Raw genomic sequence first — 21,711 nt, forward strand, 5'->3', positions numbered from 1 at the left:
TAATAACTCAGTATGTTTGTACAAAATCGTCAAAATTGTTTCAGGGTTCCTTTAAGTTGAGGTAGAAAGGCAGAGTATAAGGCAGAGTAGAAAGGCAGAAAGGGCCAGTATAGCACATTGTTGCATTATAAATAGTTGCTGAGGTTCCCGCTGCAGTTCTTCCATTTAAATTGCTGGCATCAAAGCTGATTTGGCATCATATCCATGTGACCTCCCCCTATGCCACTGTTATATCATTTGTAAACTCTTGCTCTATATACGAAGCGTACTGCTTGACGGCTGCACGTGTTCTGTTTGTGTGAATCACTCTGGGGCTCTGCTTGGGATCAGGATGGATACGTTCACTTCAGCCTTCACACCCAGAGCGGGTAGGGTGGTTGTAAACAGAGAAAAGCGATGCTGCTCGCATTGGTGGGATGTGGGACATAGCAGCTGCTCTTTGTGAATCAGAATTGCTGGCATCACACACGAGAGGTATCATAGTGGACAACAGATGGCGCCACTTCGATTTTCTATTTTCGTCATTTTCTTGCACATGAAAGCTCTGTTTTTGTTACGAATAATGAATTTGTTATTACAGAAGCCTAATCTTTCAATCTAGCTTGACTTAATATTTTCCTTTAGTGTAATTTTAAGGAAGCATCAGCAGCGAAGTGACCAGGTGTGCCTCTTGTCTTGGGCCACAGGCTAGCTGTTATTCTCTGTGCGAGGCTGTCTCCATTCTCTTCATCCTCCTTGGTTGCAGACCATAGTAGCACCGCTGCAGGTGCCCTCCACCTAGCGCACAGCGCATTATTCAAAAGTATTTTTTAGAAAATGTAAGGGTACAGTGAAACCTCGTTAAATCATAGTTGGCCGGAGCTCGGAAAAAGTACTTACTAAACGGCAGTACTGCTTAACCGAAATAGCATGAGATCGCCCACTTACGTGTCCAAAACGGAACTCAGAGACAGTGCGATGAAAAGGGGGAAAAAAACAAGCAGTATTTATTCACTTTGCACAACAAAAGTGTTATTTTCGTTTGATGCCGTGGCGGCCTAGCAGCGACAACAGCGGCCTGTCGTCGACTCAGTCATAATTGGCTCATTTGCGCAAGATGCGTGAGGCAGCCAATCGCAGTCGGGAATTCCGATCCGGATTGGGCTTGATCGTGATCAAAAGTGTTCACTGGTATTACTGAAGCTGTGAGACAGCTTTTCAGCCAGCCCCCTCTTCTCGCCAAGCACTCACATGGCAAACTTCTCATTTACATTGCATGTTTTCCGTGCATGCAGGCGGTAGCACTGCAGAAGTCGCGGGGCGCCGTTTTCATTGCAGGGTGCTCTTCTCATCGTGGCGATTGCATTCACGAGGCTGAGGTAATGCGCAGCTTCTGCCACTGTCGGGCTTGAATCGTCCGTGCTGTCGCTTTCCATGTCGTCGTCGTCACTGTCACTGGTCAACACTTTGGCAACAACAGAGGCAACAATGGCAAAAAGTCAAACCTTGTAGCCGACATCTCTTCGTGGTCACAGCAGCGCTGCCGAGCAACTTCGCATTCTAAATGCCACACATCATAGCCAACAGTAGATCCTTGTCGTGTGCCAGCGCCGACTTCTTCGTATCACGTTCGATAGCACGAATGATGTCTATTTTTTCTTCTATGCTGAGCACTCGGCGTCTTTTTTATCCGAGCTTCGGAATTACGCAAGTCCTTCTTCGCACGACGCCACAACGCTCTCTAGCACGGCGCCGAAATGATGTTGATGTGGCTTCACGCGCAAACGCACAAGGTGCTTGGAGGCCGTTCTGATTTCTGAGGCTTGTTGTTCTGCCGGGCTGCTCGGTGGAGACGATGCACTGCTGTGATTGTGCGACGAAAAGTGAAAACACTACGTGTTAACCGATATGTACGCAATAAGCTGGTACGGTTTATGCGGATACAAAACATTATTTTCAATGGCCAGTGAGTCGGCGATTTGACTTTACTACTTTTAAAACAAAACTAATGTTTAAGTGGGTACGATTTAACGAGGTTTTACTGTATATACAATGTTTGCTGTGTACAGTGTTCACATAATGCACAAAAGCACGAAAAAGGTTTTCACATTATATCCGCAAAGTTTAGGGCGATTGAAGAGAGAGTCAAGCTGGGAAGTCTAGGATTCTCTCACGAGGAAGAGGCTTGCTGTTCAGCATCAGTCAAAGTACGAAAGGAATACTGGAGTTTAAGGGCAGAGTGCTGGTCATTTGAAAGATGTCTCCACAAGCTGCTTATCTTAGCCAGTGTTTGTCGTTGAGCTCTTGATGGCTGTGTCGACACCAATAAGGACACCTTTGCACTGGCTTTGCGGTAGGGAATGCTGCCCTATGGAAACTGACTGCTGCGTACAACCAGAGGTTCACATGGTTGACACTGGCTGCTGCACACCGGGCAAGGCTTGCAGCGTTGTGATTCAGAAGCAGTAGTGATGAAGCTGGGAGGTAGCACAGGCGCTGGGAGGTAGCACAGGCGCTGGGAGGCAGCAACAGGCGCTGTTGTAGCATTTCCAGACCATGTGGTGGGGTGCCCTGGTGTCCTACATAAGGGAACCCTTTACAGCGTGGTCTTGGGTGGTAGTTGAGAAGAGCTACGAAACTGACGGCACACAGGTGTAAATTTGAAATTACTGTGTGGGGACACATGGTGCATCTGTTTGAAGAGATAACACGCAATAGGCTTTCCTCATGCCACTTTTACCGTTGTCAGAGGTGTGCTGGCATCACACACAACGAGGCTGTTCAAGATGCATTGTTTTGGATGAATATGATGACGAGATTCACGGGATGGGCAGTGGAGCACCATTGGCGATAAGAACGGGTAGTAGCACATGTGGTTTAGCATAGTCAGCGGCGTAGCCATCACGTAGTGGTCACTCGTACTCATTAGATGCTTGGTTTCGTCCACGGTTGCATCGAGAGGGTGCTTCAAAGCTGTAGTAGAGGCTGATGGGTCAGTCAGGTGGTCGGTCAGATGTGATGAACATCAAGTTACTGTCTGTGGTGTTGTCGGAAGGAGTGATCAACACCTCTGACGTCACACACGGGGAAGTGTTGTGTATTTCTGTGTGCAGGAGCGTAGGTATGGTGGCATGATTTTGGCCATGGACGGTGGGCACAACAGCCTCCGAGTCAAAAAGAGTAGCTGATACCGGGGCCAAGGCAGCATAATTATGCATGTTGTGGTGGGATGGCAGCGCGTCTTGGTCATTATGTGGAGTTGTCAGCAGAAGCACGGCAATTGGGGAATGTGGAGAAGCCTAGGCCGGAGTGTAGGTGAGGCAGTTGATGGCATGGGTGGCAGGCACGAGACCGTACGCTGGACACCTAAGTGGGCCAGGACTTGAGCCTTCATATCATCGTACAGGCAACGAGAAGGGCAGGTCGATGGCTACATCAAGCAGGAGTGAATACTGCAGAACCTCAAACTTGGAAGTGCTGTATGGTGATGAGGTTCTGAGCTATGGCTGCCTCCAGCCTGACGAACGAGCCCTCGATGTCGCTATGCTTGAACTAGTGAAGCGGTGGGTCGGACTGTGCGCGTGATGGGGATGGAACAGAAAAGCCATCAGTTCGACGGCAATGCTTTGGGATGGTCCTATGTGTTTGCAATACAGAGGTCTTAGTTCCATGCAAGGTCATGCATAGCTGGGAGTCCAGTGTTGTTGGCGACAGTGTCTCTCCTGGCTTGACGGGCCGGCCATATCTGGTGACGAGATATGTTTCGAGCTCATTATATGGATGGTTACAGGGTCCAGCAGTTATGAGTTATGTGGATAGAGAGGAAATTGATAGCCAGGTGGTATGTGCCTCGCTGTGAGCAGACCCAGCGAAGGATGATGTGGGCCTCCAGCTGGAGAAATTAGACTACTGGGTTGCTCTTGTAGAAAGACGGAAGAGGTGGCTCCGCCATCCACAAGTTGTCTTCATTGGGGGCGCGAGATGCAGTTGCCATGGTGGTCCACATTCTGATCACCAATATGTCGAGGTTTCCAGTAAAGGCGATCGTGACCACAATTATTGCAGGAGCATCAGTGGCCTGGTGTATCGCTTGTCCTTGGCCGCCAGCTAGCTGTTGTTCTCTGTGTGAAGCTGTCTTTATCTTCCTCATTCTCCATGGTTGTGGCTGATAATATTGCCACTATAATACCAAGGTGGGATTTTTCCAAAGAATGCATGAATCCAAAGACTGGTGTTCAACTTATTGAGCCACAAGTGTTTGGGTTAATAGGTGAGCACCTGCAAGAAGGTGCGGTGGTGTGCACCCATCATAAAAATGAAGCAAGTGAGATACTTGCAGTAATGAAATGTTAGATCGCTAGATGAGGTTCTATCAGTATTCTCATGCCTCGCTAAAAGAGATGCACACGCAGCAGTTTCTCCTGCAGTTTGCGAGCACCCGCCTGTAAACTCAGTAATTGCACACCTGTGGGAAAGCCATGCTGGTGAGCATCTCACGGTAGTGCTTTGAGTGATAAGAAAGGAAATAGAAATAAATTTTCTTGATGCCCTTAACTAAAACGACATGCATGAGAATGCCAAATATAAAGTGCACAGGCATGGGTGAGAGTATGCAGCAGTAAGCTAGGCGAAGTGGAAATATGCTCCCAAACTACCGCAGTGGCAGCCACCATAAAGCAAAGCAAAAAGTCAGCTTTGACGTAAGCTGAGTGTTGGAAGTACAGTAAAAAATTCGTTGAAGTCACGGAAGGTTTCAGCGCCTCTGGAACAACGATGGGCCAGGCTTCGTTTCGAAAAGGAAAATTTTTTTCGAATGTTTGATGACCACCATATATGTACAGCCGTGACCACTTGGGATGTGTTTTTGCTGCTGTATGTTTGGCAGTGACGCCCAAAGGCTAACGATTGGTGGGGACTGAGATAAGCAAACAGAGCATGCTTGAGGCTGAAAGTGTTGGGGGAGGGGGTATTTGTCTATGTCTGCCTGCCGCTGCAGCTGTAAAATGTGACAAATGCTAATAAAAAACACATAATGCAAAATGGCTTTAGGCATACATTTGATACGTGGTTCTCCCCATAAATTTCTTGAGGTGGTAGCGGAAGAGGATGACTTATAGCAATGACAAGCATTCTATGGTCAAAACTACTTATAGTGAAACCAGACTTTTTTAGAGCGCAGCTCTTTGGCGTCCGTTCCTGGGTTTCGCGTCGTCGTCGTCGTCGGCCTCGTAACCAGCTCCGCCCCCCTTTCATCCCCCCAGCGCTAGCAGCGACCGACTGATACCGCTGGATGCCGCTGACGCCGCTAGAGAGTCAAGATAACGTGACTGCATAGAACACCGTCGCCGCCATGCAGAAAGAGGAGGAAAGGGTCCCCCCCCCCTGTTCTTGTGTGGCGGATAGGGTGCTCTTCAGTTGCCGACGCGCCGGTTATTCGTTGTCCCTGAAACCAACTCCGCAGCTGGGGTTGACTCACTATCGGCGTCAGCGGCATCGGTCAGTCGCTGCTATCTCTTCCCTCCTCCCTTTATCGTGTTGTCCGCTTGCTGCGCGCGCTTCTGCCCCCATCGTTTGCCGCTGGGTGTACACGCCGTCCCCCTCCCCCCTCTTCCTGCGAGTCTCCGGTTGTCAAAGCGCCGGCTCGAACTTAATTCCTTTCTTCGCTCCTCCTCCAATGCAACCCCTGTGCGGTGGCAATCAGAGAGCCAGATCGGTGGCGGCGGATCTGTATATGTGCACCGCCCGAGCCGAAATTGCCGCTGCCGTTCGTCCTGTGCGGTGGCAATCAGAGAGCCAGATCGGTGGCGGCTTGACATAAAGACAAACAGCAATTTCCTAACACTTATGCGGGAGAACATCCCGTTCCTCTCGCTCGTAACGCGTCCCACGGCTGTGACAACCTCGCGAGGCACTTGTATAGATCTCGTCTTTGAGAATCAAGCATTGGTGTACCAAGTCGAACATATATCAGTCTATTTCTCCGACCACAAAGCTTCCTTCATGACTGTCAAGAACTGTTAGTGGAGTCTTTGTTAAAGGAATACGTGTGAAAAATAAAAAAAAAATTCTGTGATAGCGCATACATGTGTTGCTCGATTTCTTTGCCTCAATCTATCGAAAAGGTGAAACAGCTTATTTGCTGCGCTCAAACTTCGCATTAGGAAGTAACGTAATCGTCGGTAATTTTTTTATTATTTTTTACATTGGAATAATGAGAATAGTCCTTTGAAAACCCTGTGGAAAAGTATACAAGCACAGTGAGCTGATATCAAAGTGCCAACATTAGGACATTTTATAGAGTAAAATTCTTAAAATTTGGATTTCACTGTGCCACGAAATAATGACTGAACTATATGAATGCAAATTGTTGAACAAATCTAAAAACAAAAAGAAATGCTCAAACTATCAATGTGCTTTTGTTTAGTAAAAAAAATCCATCATCCTTGTTTTTAATTTGCACAAAACTCCACAGAAACTGCAGTTCTCATCATCTTGTGACCTAGGTAGGCTGCTGTGACCTTTTTATAATGTAACCTTTCTCATATCTGCATGCGTGCACATTTTGTGGCATGCTGGTTGATGTGTGTTGTTCTTTCGTGATTCATTCATTGAATATGCAAGTTTTGTAGACAATGAGTAGCCTACATGATACAAATAATGCGGCAGTAAATGCTCAAGAGAGAGAGAGATGAAGGAAAGGCAGGGAGTTTAACCAAGAGGCTGTTGTGCCAGGCTAACTGTCTGGGATGATGCAGTGCCAGCTTTATGAGCAGTTTGGCTTAGAAGGCTGAAAATGCAAGATATGATATAGTTTGTCCACTACTGTAAGTTAAAGCAAATAATTCCTTGTGCGGTTATCTCTTTTGTTGAACTTACTCTATGTTTCATACTTTTCCAAAGGTTGATTTGAAGTAAGTCTTAAAGGGTTGCTCACCAGGCCACACAGCAAATTTGGGTTATACACTGGAAGTAGTTACGTGCCCTCTAAGGAGTGTTCTGCCAGAAGAGTTGTTCAAATTAATTCATAAATACCAGAGATATAAATATTTGAAAACCGTGAACCCATGATTTCAGGAGGGGAGCCTCATCGCCAACATAGACACTCTTTCTACTTTTACCATCTAGCCTCTGCAAGCGAAATTCCTTCACTGCATTCTCCCATACCGGAGCCGGAGGATCTTGTGACAAATATGTCATGAGTCCTGCCTTCTTTTTTTTCTCTGTGTTGTGTTATTGCCGAGTGGTACACTTCCGCCGGCGGTATGCCGCACAAGCTGTTGCGTTTGTCTCGTTTCATGCAGCAGACAATTTTGCGCACTTTACACGAGAACACCCCATTAGCAGTATAAGTCAGTGCCATAAATGCTGAAGCAGACACTGAGGCAGACATCCTTTCATGAGCAGTGAGGCAGATATGAGAGGATGAAAGTGCATGATCACAGCACTGGAACATGGTGGAAAGTGGCATAGTATTATTCTCTGTGCACACTTGTGGGAACAAGCAGACGAAACGGATGTATATCTTGATACAGTACGAAGTAAAACAAGAACACATGGTCATTCGGTTTGTATGTTTTATTATTTCTCTAAACATTAATTGGTCTATTAAAGCAACAGATTAAACAACTCATGTTGCCTTGAATCATTCTTGAAATCACATGTCACTGTGAGGGACATTGCGGCACTGCCATGTACTACTTAGGCAAACTTGTGTGATTGACGTCGGCGCTCTTGCTGGGAGCGCAGCACCTGTGAGAAGGGCAAATGGTAGTTGATTTGATATTCAAGCTCTTTCTGCCACACGTAGGGATATAATACTTAGCAGACATGATCGTTAGCACACATTGTATGCATTGCACTTGCCAGCTCAAAATGGCCAGACCTGGTGAGGGGCCCTTTTAAATATGCACTTGCCTTGGTTCTGATGATGCTGATTTGTCGGATGCATTTAACTAAGGTGGTTGGTTACAAAGTATATGTTCTATAATTACCTGTATAGTACTCAGCTAGTTGATATTTCCTTTTTTTTTCCTTTATTTTTCTTTTTCATTTTGCTTCAGTTTGGCGGCTTTCAAAACTACAGCTTAGAACTGGCCTGGGTGGAAGCAGACACAAAATCTGAGTAAGTTCCGGCACTATGAAGTCAAGAGTGTGTCAGGTTGTTAGAACAGCTTTGGGGGTAACTGCAAAATTGTTTTTTGTTCATTTGCTTTCTTTTATTATAGAGCCAAAGTTTGTGCCATATGAGGGCTATGCAATGTATTTTAATTTACATAATGTAGGCTGGCTTTATACAAAAATAAATATGAGAGCCCCTTTTCTTCTATTTTATACATTTTTTAACCGAACAACTCTAAAGTGCTTGTTCTTTATTTAAAATTAAAATGTGTTTAACAACAGTGCAATACTGTAAGCAACAAATCATAAGTACAGCACTGTCAGATTGTGCACATGCTTCATGAAAGATAGGGTTGCATATGAGATGTGTTTCTAAAATAGTTTTGACAACAGTGTGCTAGTTTCACTCTTGCTGGACATCACATGTTATTTTTTATTTTTTTAAATTGTGAGCCTACACATTGGGATAGAGCATGCAGTATATGTGAAGCTTAATGCTAAATTCTTTCGATCCAGGGCTGTTTCTGTTTTCTATTTGCATGAGTGACAATAAGGTCTTAATTCTATCAACTCTTTTTATCAGGACTGTTTTCGCAATCACTACACCTGAAGAAACACTTGCCTTCAGTTGCCCTGCACCTTCTGAAAAGGTAAGTTTTCAGAGTTCTGAATTTTTTGTCTAGAGTGTAAACTAATGAGCAATCCTTTAGATTTCTCACATTAATTAGCACAATTGATGATAAAATCCTTTAGTTGTGTTGCATGTGATGTTATTTCTTCAAACATTCAAAATCTATCTCTACGTAACATAACGCACCTTATGCAGATTTTTCAACTTTTCTTCGTTCTGTGTTTCTTAGCTAGCATGTTCAACTGCTCTTGAATTTAGCTCGTCTTTGTGGAACTTGTTTACTTTTGATAACCATAAATTGTTCTCTATAACTCCTTTCAATATTTCAATCGTAGCATGCTCTTGTGCTTTTAAGGGTATCACATGCCTGCCTACTTGAGTAGGCAAGCACCCGCTTACCCTTAGGAATGTTCCCCACTTCCAATATTAATATTATTCCAATAGAATATCATTCCAGAACAAAAGGAGGTATGTTACCGAGTTCAAGTATTCACTAATTCTAAGCACGATTCTTTAGTTCGCCGGTCTCTGATTTCTAAGAACCCACCACAGTAACTAGTGGCTATGATGTTGTGCTGCTGAGCTTGAGGTCGTGGGTTCGATCCCGGCCGGGGCGGCTTCATTTCCATTGGGGCAGAATGCAAAAACACTCATGTACGTTTAGGTGCATGTTAAAGAACCCCACGTGGTCAAAATTACTCCACTACGGCGTGCCTTATAATCATATCATGGTTTTGTCGTGTAAAACCTTGGGTTTTTTTTTCCATTTGTAAATTCACATTAATACAGCGTCTTTGTTTTGAAGTGTGGTGCATCACAGTACAGACCTCATATTTGTACTGCAATAGCTTAGCCACTATTTAGTGGGACATGAACACTGGGACATGGACAGGCCGCCATTGGAATCTGAACCTGGCAACGTTTAACGTTAGAACGCTATCTAGCGAGGCGAGTCTAGCAGTGTTAATGGAGGAATTAGAGGGTAGTAAATGGGATATAATAGGGCTCAGTGAGGTTAGGAGGACAAAAGAAGCATATACAGTGCTAAAAAGCGGGCATGTACTGTGTTATCGGGGCTTAGCAGAGAGACGAGGACTAGGAGTCGGATTCCTGATTAATAAGGAAATAGCTGGTAACATACAGGAATTCTATAGCATTAACGAGAGGGTGGCAGGTCTTGTTGTGAAGCTTAATAAGAGGTACAAATTGAAGGTGGTACAAGTCTATGCCCCTACATGCAGTCATGATGACCAGGAAGTCGAAAGCTTTTATGAAGACGTGGAATCGGCGATGGGTAAAGTCAAAACAAAATACACTATACTGATGGGCGACTTCAATGCCAGGGTAGGCAAGAAGCAGGCTGGAGACAAGTCAGTGGGGGAATATGGCATAGGCTCTAGGAATAGCAGAGGAGAATTATTAGTAGAGTTTGCAGAACAGAATAATATGCGGATAATGAACACCTTTTTCCGCAAGCGGGTTAGTCGAAAGTGGACGTGGAGGAGCCCGAATGGTGAGACTAGAAATGAAATCGACTTCATACTCTGCGCGAACCCTGGCATCATACAAGATGTAGACGTGCTCGGCAAGGTACGCTGCAGTGACCATAGAATGGTAAGAACTCGAATTAGCCTAGACTTGAGGAGGGAACGGAAGAAATTGGTACACAAGAAGCCAATCAATGAGTTAGCGGTAAGAGGGAAACTAGAGGAATTCCGGATCAAGCTACAAAACAGGTACTCGGCTTTAACTCAGGAAGAGGACCTTAGTGTTGCAGCAATGAACGACAATCTCATGGGCATCATTAAGGAGTGCGCAATAGAAGTCGGTGGTAACGCCGTTATACAGGAAACCAGTAAGCTATCGCAGGAGACGAAAGATCTGATCAAGAAACGCCAATGTATGAAAGCCTCTAACCCTACAGCTAGAATAGAACTGGCAGAACTTTCTAAGTTAATCAACAAGCGTAAGACAGCGGACATCAGAAACTATAATATGGATAGAATTGAACAGGCTCTCAGGAACGGAGGAAGCCTAAAAACAGTGAAGAAGAAACTAGGAATAGGCAAGAATCAGACGTGTGCGTTAAGAGACAAAGCCGGAAATATCGTTACTAATATGGATGAGATAGTTCAAGTGGCTGAGGAGTTCTATAGAGATTTATACAGTACCAGTGGCACCCACGACGATAGTGGAAGAGAGAATAGCCTAGAGGAATTCGAAATCCCACAGGTAACGCCAGAAGAAGTAAAGAAAGCCTTAGGAGCTATGCAAAGGGGGAAGGCAGCTGGGGAGGATCAGGTAACAGCAGATTTGTTGAAGGATGGTGGTCAGATTGTTCTAGAGAAACTGGCCACCCTGTATACGCAATGCCTCATAACCTCGAGCGTACCGGAATCTTGGAAGAACGCTAACATAATCCTAATCCATAAGAAAGGGGACGCCAAAGACTTGAAAAATTATAGACCGATCAGCTTACTGTCCGTTGCCTACAAAGTATTTACTAAGGTAATCGCAAATAGAATCAGGAACACCTTAGACTTCTGTCAACCAAAGGACCAGGCAGGATTCCGTAAAGGCTACTCAACAATAGACCATATTCACACTGTCAATCAAGTGATAGAGAAATGTGCAGAATATAACCAACCCTTATATATAGCTTTCATTGATTACAAGAAAGCGTTTGATTCAGTCGAAACCTCAGCAGTCATGGAGGCATTACGGAATCAGGGTGTAGATGAGCCATATGTAAAAATACTGGAAGATATCTATAGCGGCTCCACAGCCACCGTAGTCCTCCACAAAGAAAGTAACAAAATCCCTATAAAGAAAGGCGTCAGACAGGGAGATACGATATCTCCAATGCTATTCACAGCATGTTTACAGGAGGTATTCAGAGGCCTGGAGTGGGAAGAATTGGGGATAAAAGTTGATGGAGAATACCTTAGCAACTTGCGATTCGCTGATGATATTGCCTTGCTTAGTAACTCAGGAGACCAATTGCAATGCATGCTCACTGACCTGGAGAGGCAAAGCAGAAGGGTGGGTCTGAAAATTAATTTGCAGAAAACTAAAGTATTGTTTAACAGTCTCGGAAGAGAACAGCAGTTTACGATAGGTAGCGAAGCACTGGAAGTGGTAAGGGAATACATCTACTTAGGGCAGGTAGTGACCACGGATCCGGATCATGAGACTGAAATAACCAGAAGAATAAGAATGGGCTGGGGTGCGTTTGGCAGGCATTCTCAAATCATGAACAGCAGGTTACCACTATCCCTCAAAAGAAAAGTGTATAACAGCTGCGTGTTACCAGTACTCACATATGGGGCAGAAACCTGGAGGCTTACGAAAAGGGTTCTGCTGAAATTGAGGACGACGCAACGAGCTATGGAAAGAAGAATGATGGGTGTAACGTTAAGGGATAAGAAAAGAGCAGATTGGGTGAGGCAACAAACGCGGGTAAACGACATCTTAGTTGAAATCAAGAAAAAGAAATGGGCATGGGCAGGACATGTAATGAGGAGGGAAGATAACCGATGGTCATTAAGGGTTACGGACTGGATTCCAAGGGAAGGGAAGCGTAGCAGGGGGCGGCAGAAAGTTAGGTGGGCGGATGAAATTAAGACGTTTGCAGGGACAACATGGCCACAATTAGTACATGACCGGGGTAGTTGGAGAAGTGTGGGAGAGGCCTTTGCCCTGCAGTGGGCGTAACTAGGCTGATGATGATGATGATGATGATGAACACTTTTGCAGACGGAATGGGTCTGCTGCCTAAACCAAGCAATTCGAAACTTGCTGAATTGTGACAGACGAGATAACCCTGTTCAGAGCTTGAAGAGTGGCCACTTGGACAAGAGACTCACTCCTCCTATGATCCGCCATGCTAGCTATGTCTTCACCAAGTTGCCTGCCTACAAGGATGCCACTTACAAGGGTTCCTGGCTCAAGGGACAGTTGCATGGGTCGTGAGTGTCCTTTTTGTGTAGAAGTATCCAATCAAACCACTTTCTTTAGGCTTTTGTAACACCATCTGTATGTTGTGTGAAGGTACGTAACTAAAGAGCTAAATCTTGTAGCCATGCACATCTCTCACTTTTGTGTTGTTTACCATGTGGTGAAGAAAACATACGAAGCACTCTGACTTGTCTCTACCTTATGTGACAAGCTTATTTATTTATTTATTTATTTATTTATTTAGTTAGTTAGTTAGTTAGTTAGTTAGTTAGTTAGTTAGTTAGTTAGTTAGTTAGTTTCACATACAGCAACCCTGCTAGGGCTATTGCAGGAGTAAGAAGACCACATATGTGCAGACAAAAAATTAGTCAATGACAATCAACAAACATTTGCAGGGAGAGCATTCCAATGTTCTATCATTGAAAAAAAAAAAAACTATGGTAGTTCATGTTGGTTTTAGATTGAATCATTAAATGGTTTAGGCTGTGAGAGCTGAAAGTACATGATTATTGACGGAAGCTTATTGGTTGATATTAATTTAAGATTGAAGAACGAGCTCTTGGTTGAAGTTTATTTATATGATTTGCCATTTTTTCCAATGTAAAAACTTGGAGGAGCATTATTTGGTATGAATTCATGGAAGTACAGCATTACCTTGAGCCCTTTATGTACACAAGCATATGAGACTTTGGAAGTTGTTCATATGTAGGTACTTGTAAATTCCAAAAGAAACCTCCTTTCTTCTTTTTCATAATGTGACCATCATTGAAAAAAAAGCATTATATTGACAAATTAGCTGCCGAGGCTCATCTAATAGACACAGGAGGCACATTTTGCTGATTGCAAAATGTTTGAAGTCTTCTATGCATGCTAAAAACTTCAGGTAGCTTTCACAATTATCTCTTTCTTTTTTTTGACAAAACATTAAGCATTATCTACGCACAAATTTTTAGTCTCTGAAATAAGTGCAAGCATAAGTTTGTAGCAGTTGCAGACTTTGGATATAAAGACATACTGGTTTGCTATACTCGACTTGTTCTTATTGCTTGCTAGTGGTGCTACTTGTATTACAGTGTGTGACCATAACCCCAAACTTAACATTTTGTGGAGTCCCAAGAATAAAGCAAGCTGCATTGATTTTGAGGAGGCATCTTTCGTTGTTATGAAAATGCTTTCCTAGCAAATATAGCTGTGAAATAAATTACTGCCAGTTAATTAAATTACCGTTATTCTCTCGGTATCCATTGTAGGCGTGTGCTCATAACCGAAGTCTAAGGTCCAAACTTTTCAATATCTTTGCTATTTGCATTTCATTGTTGTGCATGGTCATGAATAAAAATGAGCTGCTTTCCTCAGTTAAAAGGGGCCTTGGTGAGCACCAAAATGAACGCAGAAACTTCTGTGGACTTTAGAGGCCCAATTATGTGAAAGTATTGTGAAATGCATCAGATCACAGTGATGTCATTGGGGACATGGTTTTGGTGTGAAATCAAATGAAAGCAGTTTGGCTTTTATTTTCTCTGCTAAAAGTATATTTCGTCCACTGAAGAAATGCACAGAGTTCTGCAAGAATAGTATCTTGTTAAAGCTGTTCTTGATTTAATTTCCTTGTGTTAGGATTGTAATGTTAAGGCTTCTTTTTTCTAAATTCTTTTTAATGCTTGGAGTGGCTGTGTAGTTTCATTACAATCACTGTTGAACACCTTTGGTAAGTTTTATATTGGACTATGAAAAATAAGGGCGAGTGATGAGGATATGATTTTAAGCAAGACGCAAGGATTCTTTGCTACTTAAGCTGGTATAACACGAGGTCAATATAATCAGTTGAAAACACAACAGCTGGGCATGCATCAAGACAGTTGTGGCACACATGGATTTATTATAGTCCTCAATCGTAATACAGTTAAACCTCGATATAACAAACTTCAACATAACAAAATTCTCGGTAAAACACAGTATTTAACTTTTGATAACCTGTTGTCCATAGAACACCATGAATTTAGAACCTCAATGTAACGAAATGAGTTTGTGTGCCATTTCAATATAACGAAATTTCACTGCCACCGCAAAGGAATGTCGGGACAATAAATGGAAACTTCCGCGGATGCAGATGGCCAAATGCCTGAATTGCAAGCGGCTGCTTGCAAATGCACCTCTCAAATCACGCACCACTGCCCGACAAAAGTGACCACCAAAATGGAGCCGCATCATGTTCCGTATCAAGTCCAACTACAATAAGATCCTATCGCACCTCGCCCACTGGGCAGATGCAAGTGAAAGTGTGCGAGGGTGAGACAAGAAAGATGGTGGCTTCACAAGCAACACCTTCCCGCTTAAGCAAAGGGAAAGAGGGAGGAGAGGGAGCTTACGGTAACGCGATCAAGTATGGGTGAGGGGGCGGAGCTGAGGCTTAGTTGGGCGTGCGTCTCGATTTCTGGCGCGTGTCTCAGCCGACGTTGAGCATGGCCGTAAGCACGGCTGAGTGCATACACAGCCGCGCACCCTGCTTTAGAAGTGATCTGCCACGTGTGCGAAGAGTGGCCATGCCTACACCGCATGGCACCATGTAAGCCGTCTTCCTGCGCGTTTAGTATTGGAGGTTGCATAATCTCGAGTTTTGGTGACCTCTTGGAGCGAGAGGCAGACAAGCATTCCCTCCCCACTGCCGGCGCTTTCCCTGATAGCGTCGTCCCAGTGCGGGCGACGCTATCAGCTGCAGGGGCGGAGTGCACGCGAAAGAATGGCTGGCTTCACTTGATCCATACCGCCGATGTGAAGATATCGTCGACATATGTGGCATGAAACATGTGGCATGAAACCGTATCATTCGTCGCCGACTCCCAAATTTATGAAAATGAATTGTTTTCTCATTCAAATTTGTTTTGTTTTTTTATTGCCTGGTAATTCGGAAAATTCTGCAGCCCCTTTTCATGTAAGAAAAATCAATCAGTGACTGTACTTATTTGCATAAAAGGTCTCATTTCAATACAACAAAATTTCAATATAGCGAAGCAAATTGCCAATTTTACGGACTTAGTTACGTCGAGGTTTAACTTATAAAGAATTAGTGGCTTTTTTGTTGATACATGATTTATTTTTTGTTGGCCCTCAAGGTTGGTTGATTGTTCTTGTGTAGCATATATAGATCGTGTTGGATTGACCTCTTGTTGTGTTGTATTAGGTAAGTAAGGCTCCCACTTTCCTTATCTGGTATGTTATGTGGGCTTGACTTTTAGCGGAAAACTGACGTGGCCTGATGGTCGCAAGTACACGGGCCGGTTCAAGAATAACTTGCAGCATGGTGAAGGTGAATACATTGTTCCTGGAAATGGAGGGGACACAGTATTTCGGGGCACCTGGAAGAATGGAAAGCTTCATGGGCTTGGGAGTGCCAGGTTCGTCTGTTTATTGTTTTTTGGTGTGCCTTGAGTGCTTCAGCTGTATTGCTCTGTTATGAAAGACCTTCGTGCCACCTTTCATTTTCTATCACTTGTATGGAAACCATAAGGACTACTTTGTACAAATTATTGTATTGTATTGGAAATTAAGCTTTAAGTTATTTTGATAGAGTTGTCATTATATAATATGTTGTAATTGTTCCTTGTAGACATGTTTAGTAGCCAGAATCATTTGTTTTTCATAATTATTTAAATAATTTAATATATATGAGATTCATTAGCTCAAATAACTACAGTGGGAACCGACAGGCACAGGAACCATGGAAAACAGAAGAATCAGAGTGCTTAATGTTTTACATGAGGGAATAATTTTACACTTTCTTGCATAATCATAATAAAGAAGGAAAAGGTGAAGAAAGTGGAAGAAATGTGCCACTGTGAACCATTTTTTTATATTACTTTGGTTGTGAAGCAAGTCTGTAGTGAACTTTTTTCAGGTACCCCAACGGTAACCTCTATGAGGGATTCTTTAAAGATGGTTTGAGAGATGGTCATGGCATCCTCAAGGAAGGCAGGTTTCTGTCTTCTTCGAGCATATACATTGGCCAATGGCTGCAGAACAAGCGCCATGGCTATGGAGTACTTGACAATGAAAAGGAAGGTATGTATGTGTCCCTTTAAAGAGTCGTTATACGATTAGGATATTTTTCAAGAGCACTGTGTGTAGACCACTTAGTCGTAATCATGGCCAAAGACTGCATTTTTGTCACATTCATCAGGTGCAAATGCAAACAGGAACTTTTGCTTACTCTCTTGCTGTGCTGCCAACATTGTAAATTACCGTTTGTGGTATTGGCTTTGGTGCTGTCACATCGGGGTAATAAGCACTGGAACCATTGATTGAAAGAAACTCCGCAGAAGCTAAGAATGCTGTTCCAGATACAATGTGGGAGAAAAAAATAAAAGAATAAAGCAGCTGAAAGTTTGAAGTTGCCATGAGCGAAAAGAACAAATGTGGCCCTTTTGCACCACAAAGCCACTTAGTACAACAACATTGTCTACACTTAGTACAAGAAATTGTCTGCAAATGGTAATTTGAGATTTTCCCCATTATGAGTCCTTTCGAAATAGCTTATAGTTCCTTGAAAGGTAGTTGCCTTCATTTTATTATATTTGTCTTTGCTGCTGTGCTGTTCTTAGACCTGTGATCTTTATTTAGGGAGGGTGCAGTCTGCTAACCCCCTTTGTAATCGCGTGACCCCCCCCCCCCCCTCTTGCCCTGTCACTGCCCTAAACACGTGAAAATATAATTTCCAGTCAGATGTCAGGTAGTACCTGACACATGTGCATGCTTGTGCACACTGCCTTTTCTTTGCGTTGGTTGCCGCATCTGTTAGAAACTTTATCATAATTTCGTTTCTTTGCTGTGTCTGTGTATGAAAACGTTGCATTTTAGCAGTCTTGAAGAAATTTGTATGCACTTTTCGTGGCACAAAACAGCGTGTGGATGGTGAAATTATCTCTCCATACCTTTTACAGAAAGAGCTTGCATTTGTTAAGTGAATCTCAAAAAATATTCGATTACATTTTGGGGTTTTGCATGCCAAACCACAATCTAATTATGAGGCATGAAATAGTGGATCAAAGGTAAACATTCAGAAGATGTCTGCCTGGTTTGGAACAATTTAATTAAAGGGAAATTTAGTTTTGGCCACCTGGGGTTCTTCAACATGCACCCAAATCTAAGTACATGTGCGCTTTTGCATTTCCCCTCCATCTAAATGTGGCCGCCGCGGCTTGGATCAAACTCGCAACCTCGAGCTCAATAGCGCGTTGCAACTTGAAAATGATCTTAGTTCCAAGAAGCTAAGAAAATATCCTGCCTTTAGATGACTAGCAAATGTCCTTGAATGAGCACACTTAAAAAAGAAAGTGATGATGAGGACCCTATATAAAATGGTTTCGGTGGTTATCCCCAACATGATGCTGGCTGGAGGCTGTACCACTGTACAAGAGCTTCAGAAATTACAAAAAAATTTCTTAAATAAATCACCACATGCCTGTTCACACAAGTGCTCCTTCTCTGTAGCATTCAAAACGTAAAAAAATAGTTCCTGACTGGAACAACTGTAAAAAGATTAAATCTTCATGACTGTAATAGGTTCATAATATATAGAGGGGGGGGGGGCTGTAAGAAAAATTCTTGACTGAAGTAGGAATTACATCAGCATACTTCCCATTAGAATGTATGTAGCACTGCATTCACTTTGTGGTATATGACATGCAAAGACTGACCATTTGCACTGTAAATCTCTGTTATGCCATCGCCAGCTTGTTTCTGTACAAACTAAGTTTGGATTCCAGGATAACAAAATTTATATTTTTAGTCTTCTAATTGTGTTATGCGTATGGATGTGCAAGTATTCAAAATTTCAATTGAAGATTTGATGCTTTTAATTATCAAAATATTAAATTCAGGGATTTGATGTTTGGTTTGTTTGATGAATATTCTGTTATAGCCACATTAGAGTATGTCATGGATGTGACGGCCATCTTCTGGCTGCTTCAGCTGCCCACTGTTAAACAAAACTTGTAAGATGTACTTCACTTTTCATGAAATCTCCATTACATGTGGAAGATTTTTACCTGCTGCTGGAGAAATTGTTGCTGAACATAGGGAGCGGTAATTGAACAAGAATGTGCTGCAATTTTTGTGCAGGATAACTTGCTCTGACTTAATCAAGGCTGCTTCATTTTAAGGATGCCTATTTATTACCATGGATTTATGTGAAGTTTTGTTTTGTTGATCGAGCTCAACTTGTTTATGCTACTAAGTTGATTTGGTATGTGGTGTTGGTGGTTGCAATGTGGGCTATGATTTTCAGTATTACATTAGTGTGCAATCAGTCTAACGTTTTACAGTGACCTAGAATGACGCATTCCTCTAAGACAGGTTCGCAACCACACGTTTTGCAGTTCTGCACAAGAAACCCCCCAGCTGTAATACAATTCCTGGCATTGTAACCATGTTCGCGCAGCCTGTCATTCAGACATCAGCCAGTTTGACCAACGTAACGTTTTCCACACTTGAGTGGAAAACAATAAACAACACAATGTGCGCAAATAATGAACTTATTTTTGTGGTTCTTATCACAGGAAAGAGGAGCTACCTTATTCAGATTAGTGAGCTTGCAAATCCTCATGAGCTTGTTAGGGGCTCGTTATTGTTATTCTTGCGCAGCACTGAAAAACGTGTGGTTGCGAACCTGTCTTAGAGGAATGCGTCATTCTAGGTCATAGTCGTAATCAGCTCACAAGAGAAATCATCGAAGCAAAGGCTATCATTGGTCTGGGCCATGCATGTGTAAGCTCACCCTCATTATCATTATCAAGCAATGAATTGGCGTATCTCCGACTGCAGCCACAGGGTGTCTGAATATGTTGCCACTTGGTTACTATCGGTTTTGTTGCTTGGTTCTTTGTAATCTTTTGATGTCACATGGTTTGCCGAGTGTATAAGTAGTCTTGTGTCATGAAATAAACCATCAGTTGGAAGTTAGCACTCACTCTGTTTTCCGTTCCCTTTGATTACCCCTACCTCCTTCCTTTTTTGCTCTTTCTGAGCTGCGCTACAAGCCTAAAACAGTCATTCAATATGACATTTGAATCTTTATTTTTTTCCCTAAATATATTAATATTTATTTCAATAGGAAAATCTTGGGTGTTCACAGATGGTCATTTATAAACTGTATAGCGTTCAGGTGCTATAACATGAAGGCTCTTACGTGTGTGTGTGTCTGCCTCCCCAAAGGCCTGCAGAGACTAAGTATGCATTGTGGTGAGTGTGAGTGAGGAAGGGACGATGCTGTTGTGTACAAAATGTTGTTTGGGAGTAAGTAAGAGGCACCAGTTAAATGCATAATTTTTTACCAAGCGTTGTTTAATGACCCTTTGAAATTCAAACCACTGCTTTGGAAAAGGGCTTTTATCATTACGCTATACTGAGGTGACTTTCTGCAGGTGAGAAATACATGGGCATGTGGCAGGATGATTGTCGCCATGGCAACGGAATCATGGTTACCCTCGATGACATCTATTATGAGGGCAACTTTGTGAACAACAATCTCAGTGTAAGTAACCTCTGTCTGTAGCATGTGTGTGTAAGAGGGGGGGGGGGGGAGGCATGCATGCTTGCATGAAAACTGCATCAGGAATGATTTTTACAATTCCTGGTGCAGTTTTCTACTAATAGATCAATTTATATCTTAGAAGATGGGGATTTGTTGGCATGGGGATGAGGTGTACCATGTGTCTCACATGCTTTTGAATGTGCTGCCCTTTCCACATAGGCCCCTTCTTGCCTTAGGCTATAATACCATTGTCTAGGACCTTGTGCCTTCATTGTCTAAACATCCTACTTGGAAGCTAGGGTTCAGCAATTCAAATCTGGCTCCTGCAACAGTAATCCTTACACCAGCCCTTTGTAGTGTACAGAATTCTCATTTATTCTTTTTGTTCACTCCGTAGGCTAGACTCATCAAGTGATATGAATAACCACAATTGCATTTAAAACTGTGCATATATATGTGTACAATTTACATGTACATGTAGACAGAGGGAAAGAGTGAAATTTTGGTGTTAAGAATGTTACACTTCTAACTAGATACTTTGCATTCGTTTGTCAGGTTTATTCTAATATTTACATGTTTTAGTAATGAGATAACTTGTTAGTTTTCAACAAAAATTCTCTTAACTGGCACTTACAGAACATTTCTGAATCACATTTTAGCAGTTATTTAAAAAATAATTACGTAGTTCAACTTCTCTAGTTATAATTCTGTGCACATAACTATACAAATGATGCTGAATAAAGCACTTACTTCCTCCATGAAGTGTAACTACTACAAGGCCCCAGTGTGAGCTGAAAATCTTGGAAGATTTACAGCATATTACAAGTTTGCTTATGTTAAAGGACGTTGAAAGCGTATACTTGTGAAAGGGAACGCAGCTGTTGTTAAGTGATGTAAGCAATGCTTGATATATCTTTTTTGTCACAAAATTATTAATTCACAACTGTTGTGGCATTGGACAGTGAAGTCTGTTATAATCAATCAATCAATCAATCAATCAATCAATCAATCAATCAATCAATCAATCAATCTTTTTTGTTTCTTACATATATATAACGTCTTTATACAGGCAGGACCCCAGAACCCTTTCAAGCGTTGTAGCAGTGGTCCATTTGTTAACATACGGGGCTATCAATGCCACGTGTGTTATCCAAGGCAAATAATATAAATACTGATGTTACAGTAACTATTGTTGAACATAAAATAGATTAGCAAACATGTGCAAAAGGTTTTATTTTTTTCCTGCTAACATGGGAGTTATTTTCGCAAGTAGGCAAAAGCGAACACATTACATATACAAATTATGTAGATGAGGCTATGGCAAGCTATATAGTTTAGGCTTTTATTTACAGCTCACGGAAGCTCACACCTTTTTCTGTTTACTTGTTTCTGAGCATTCCTTTGGCCACAAAGAATGAAGTGCAGCATTTACAAGGCGCTGAGCTGATGGCTGGCACAGTGATGCATTTGCCGTGCCAACTGCACACTTCAACTTTTG

The 21,711-nt window shown here is 42.7% G+C and overlaps 2 protein-coding genes across 3 annotated transcripts in view; one reads left to right on the forward strand and one right to left on the reverse strand.

The window, feature by feature from the left end:
- Als2 (Amyotrophic lateral sclerosis 2) overlaps nt 1-21,711 on the forward strand; it is an 85,869-nt gene that overhangs the window by 49,472 nt on the left and 14,686 nt on the right. For both annotated transcript variants that reach the window (XM_075676576.1, XM_075676585.1), the window contains 6 exons: nt 8,040-8,101; nt 8,681-8,747; nt 12,485-12,696; nt 15,922-16,080; nt 16,581-16,744; nt 20,104-20,213. In XM_075676576.1, the coding sequence (XP_075532691.1) occupies nt 8,040-8,101; nt 8,681-8,747; nt 12,485-12,696; nt 15,922-16,080; nt 16,581-16,744; nt 20,104-20,213 (774 nt within the window). The remainder of the gene's footprint in view (nt 1-8,039; nt 8,102-8,680; nt 8,748-12,484; nt 12,697-15,921; nt 16,081-16,580; nt 16,745-20,103; nt 20,214-21,711) is intronic.
- The window catches only part of LOC142565974 (uncharacterized), a 132,608-nt gene continuing 118,337 nt past the window's right edge, over nt 7,441-21,711 (reverse strand). Inside the window, exon 4 of the mRNA XM_075676621.1 lies at nt 7,441-7,728. Within this exon, the coding sequence (XP_075532736.1) occupies nt 7,674-7,728 (55 nt within the window). The 3' untranslated portion in view covers nt 7,441-7,673. The remainder of the gene's footprint in view (nt 7,729-21,711) is intronic.

Source organism: Dermacentor variabilis, chromosome 1 (assembly GCF_050947875.1).
Source record: "Dermacentor variabilis isolate Ectoservices chromosome 1, ASM5094787v1, whole genome shotgun sequence".
NCBI classification, from domain to species: domain Eukaryota; kingdom Metazoa; phylum Arthropoda; class Arachnida; order Ixodida; family Ixodidae; genus Dermacentor; species Dermacentor variabilis.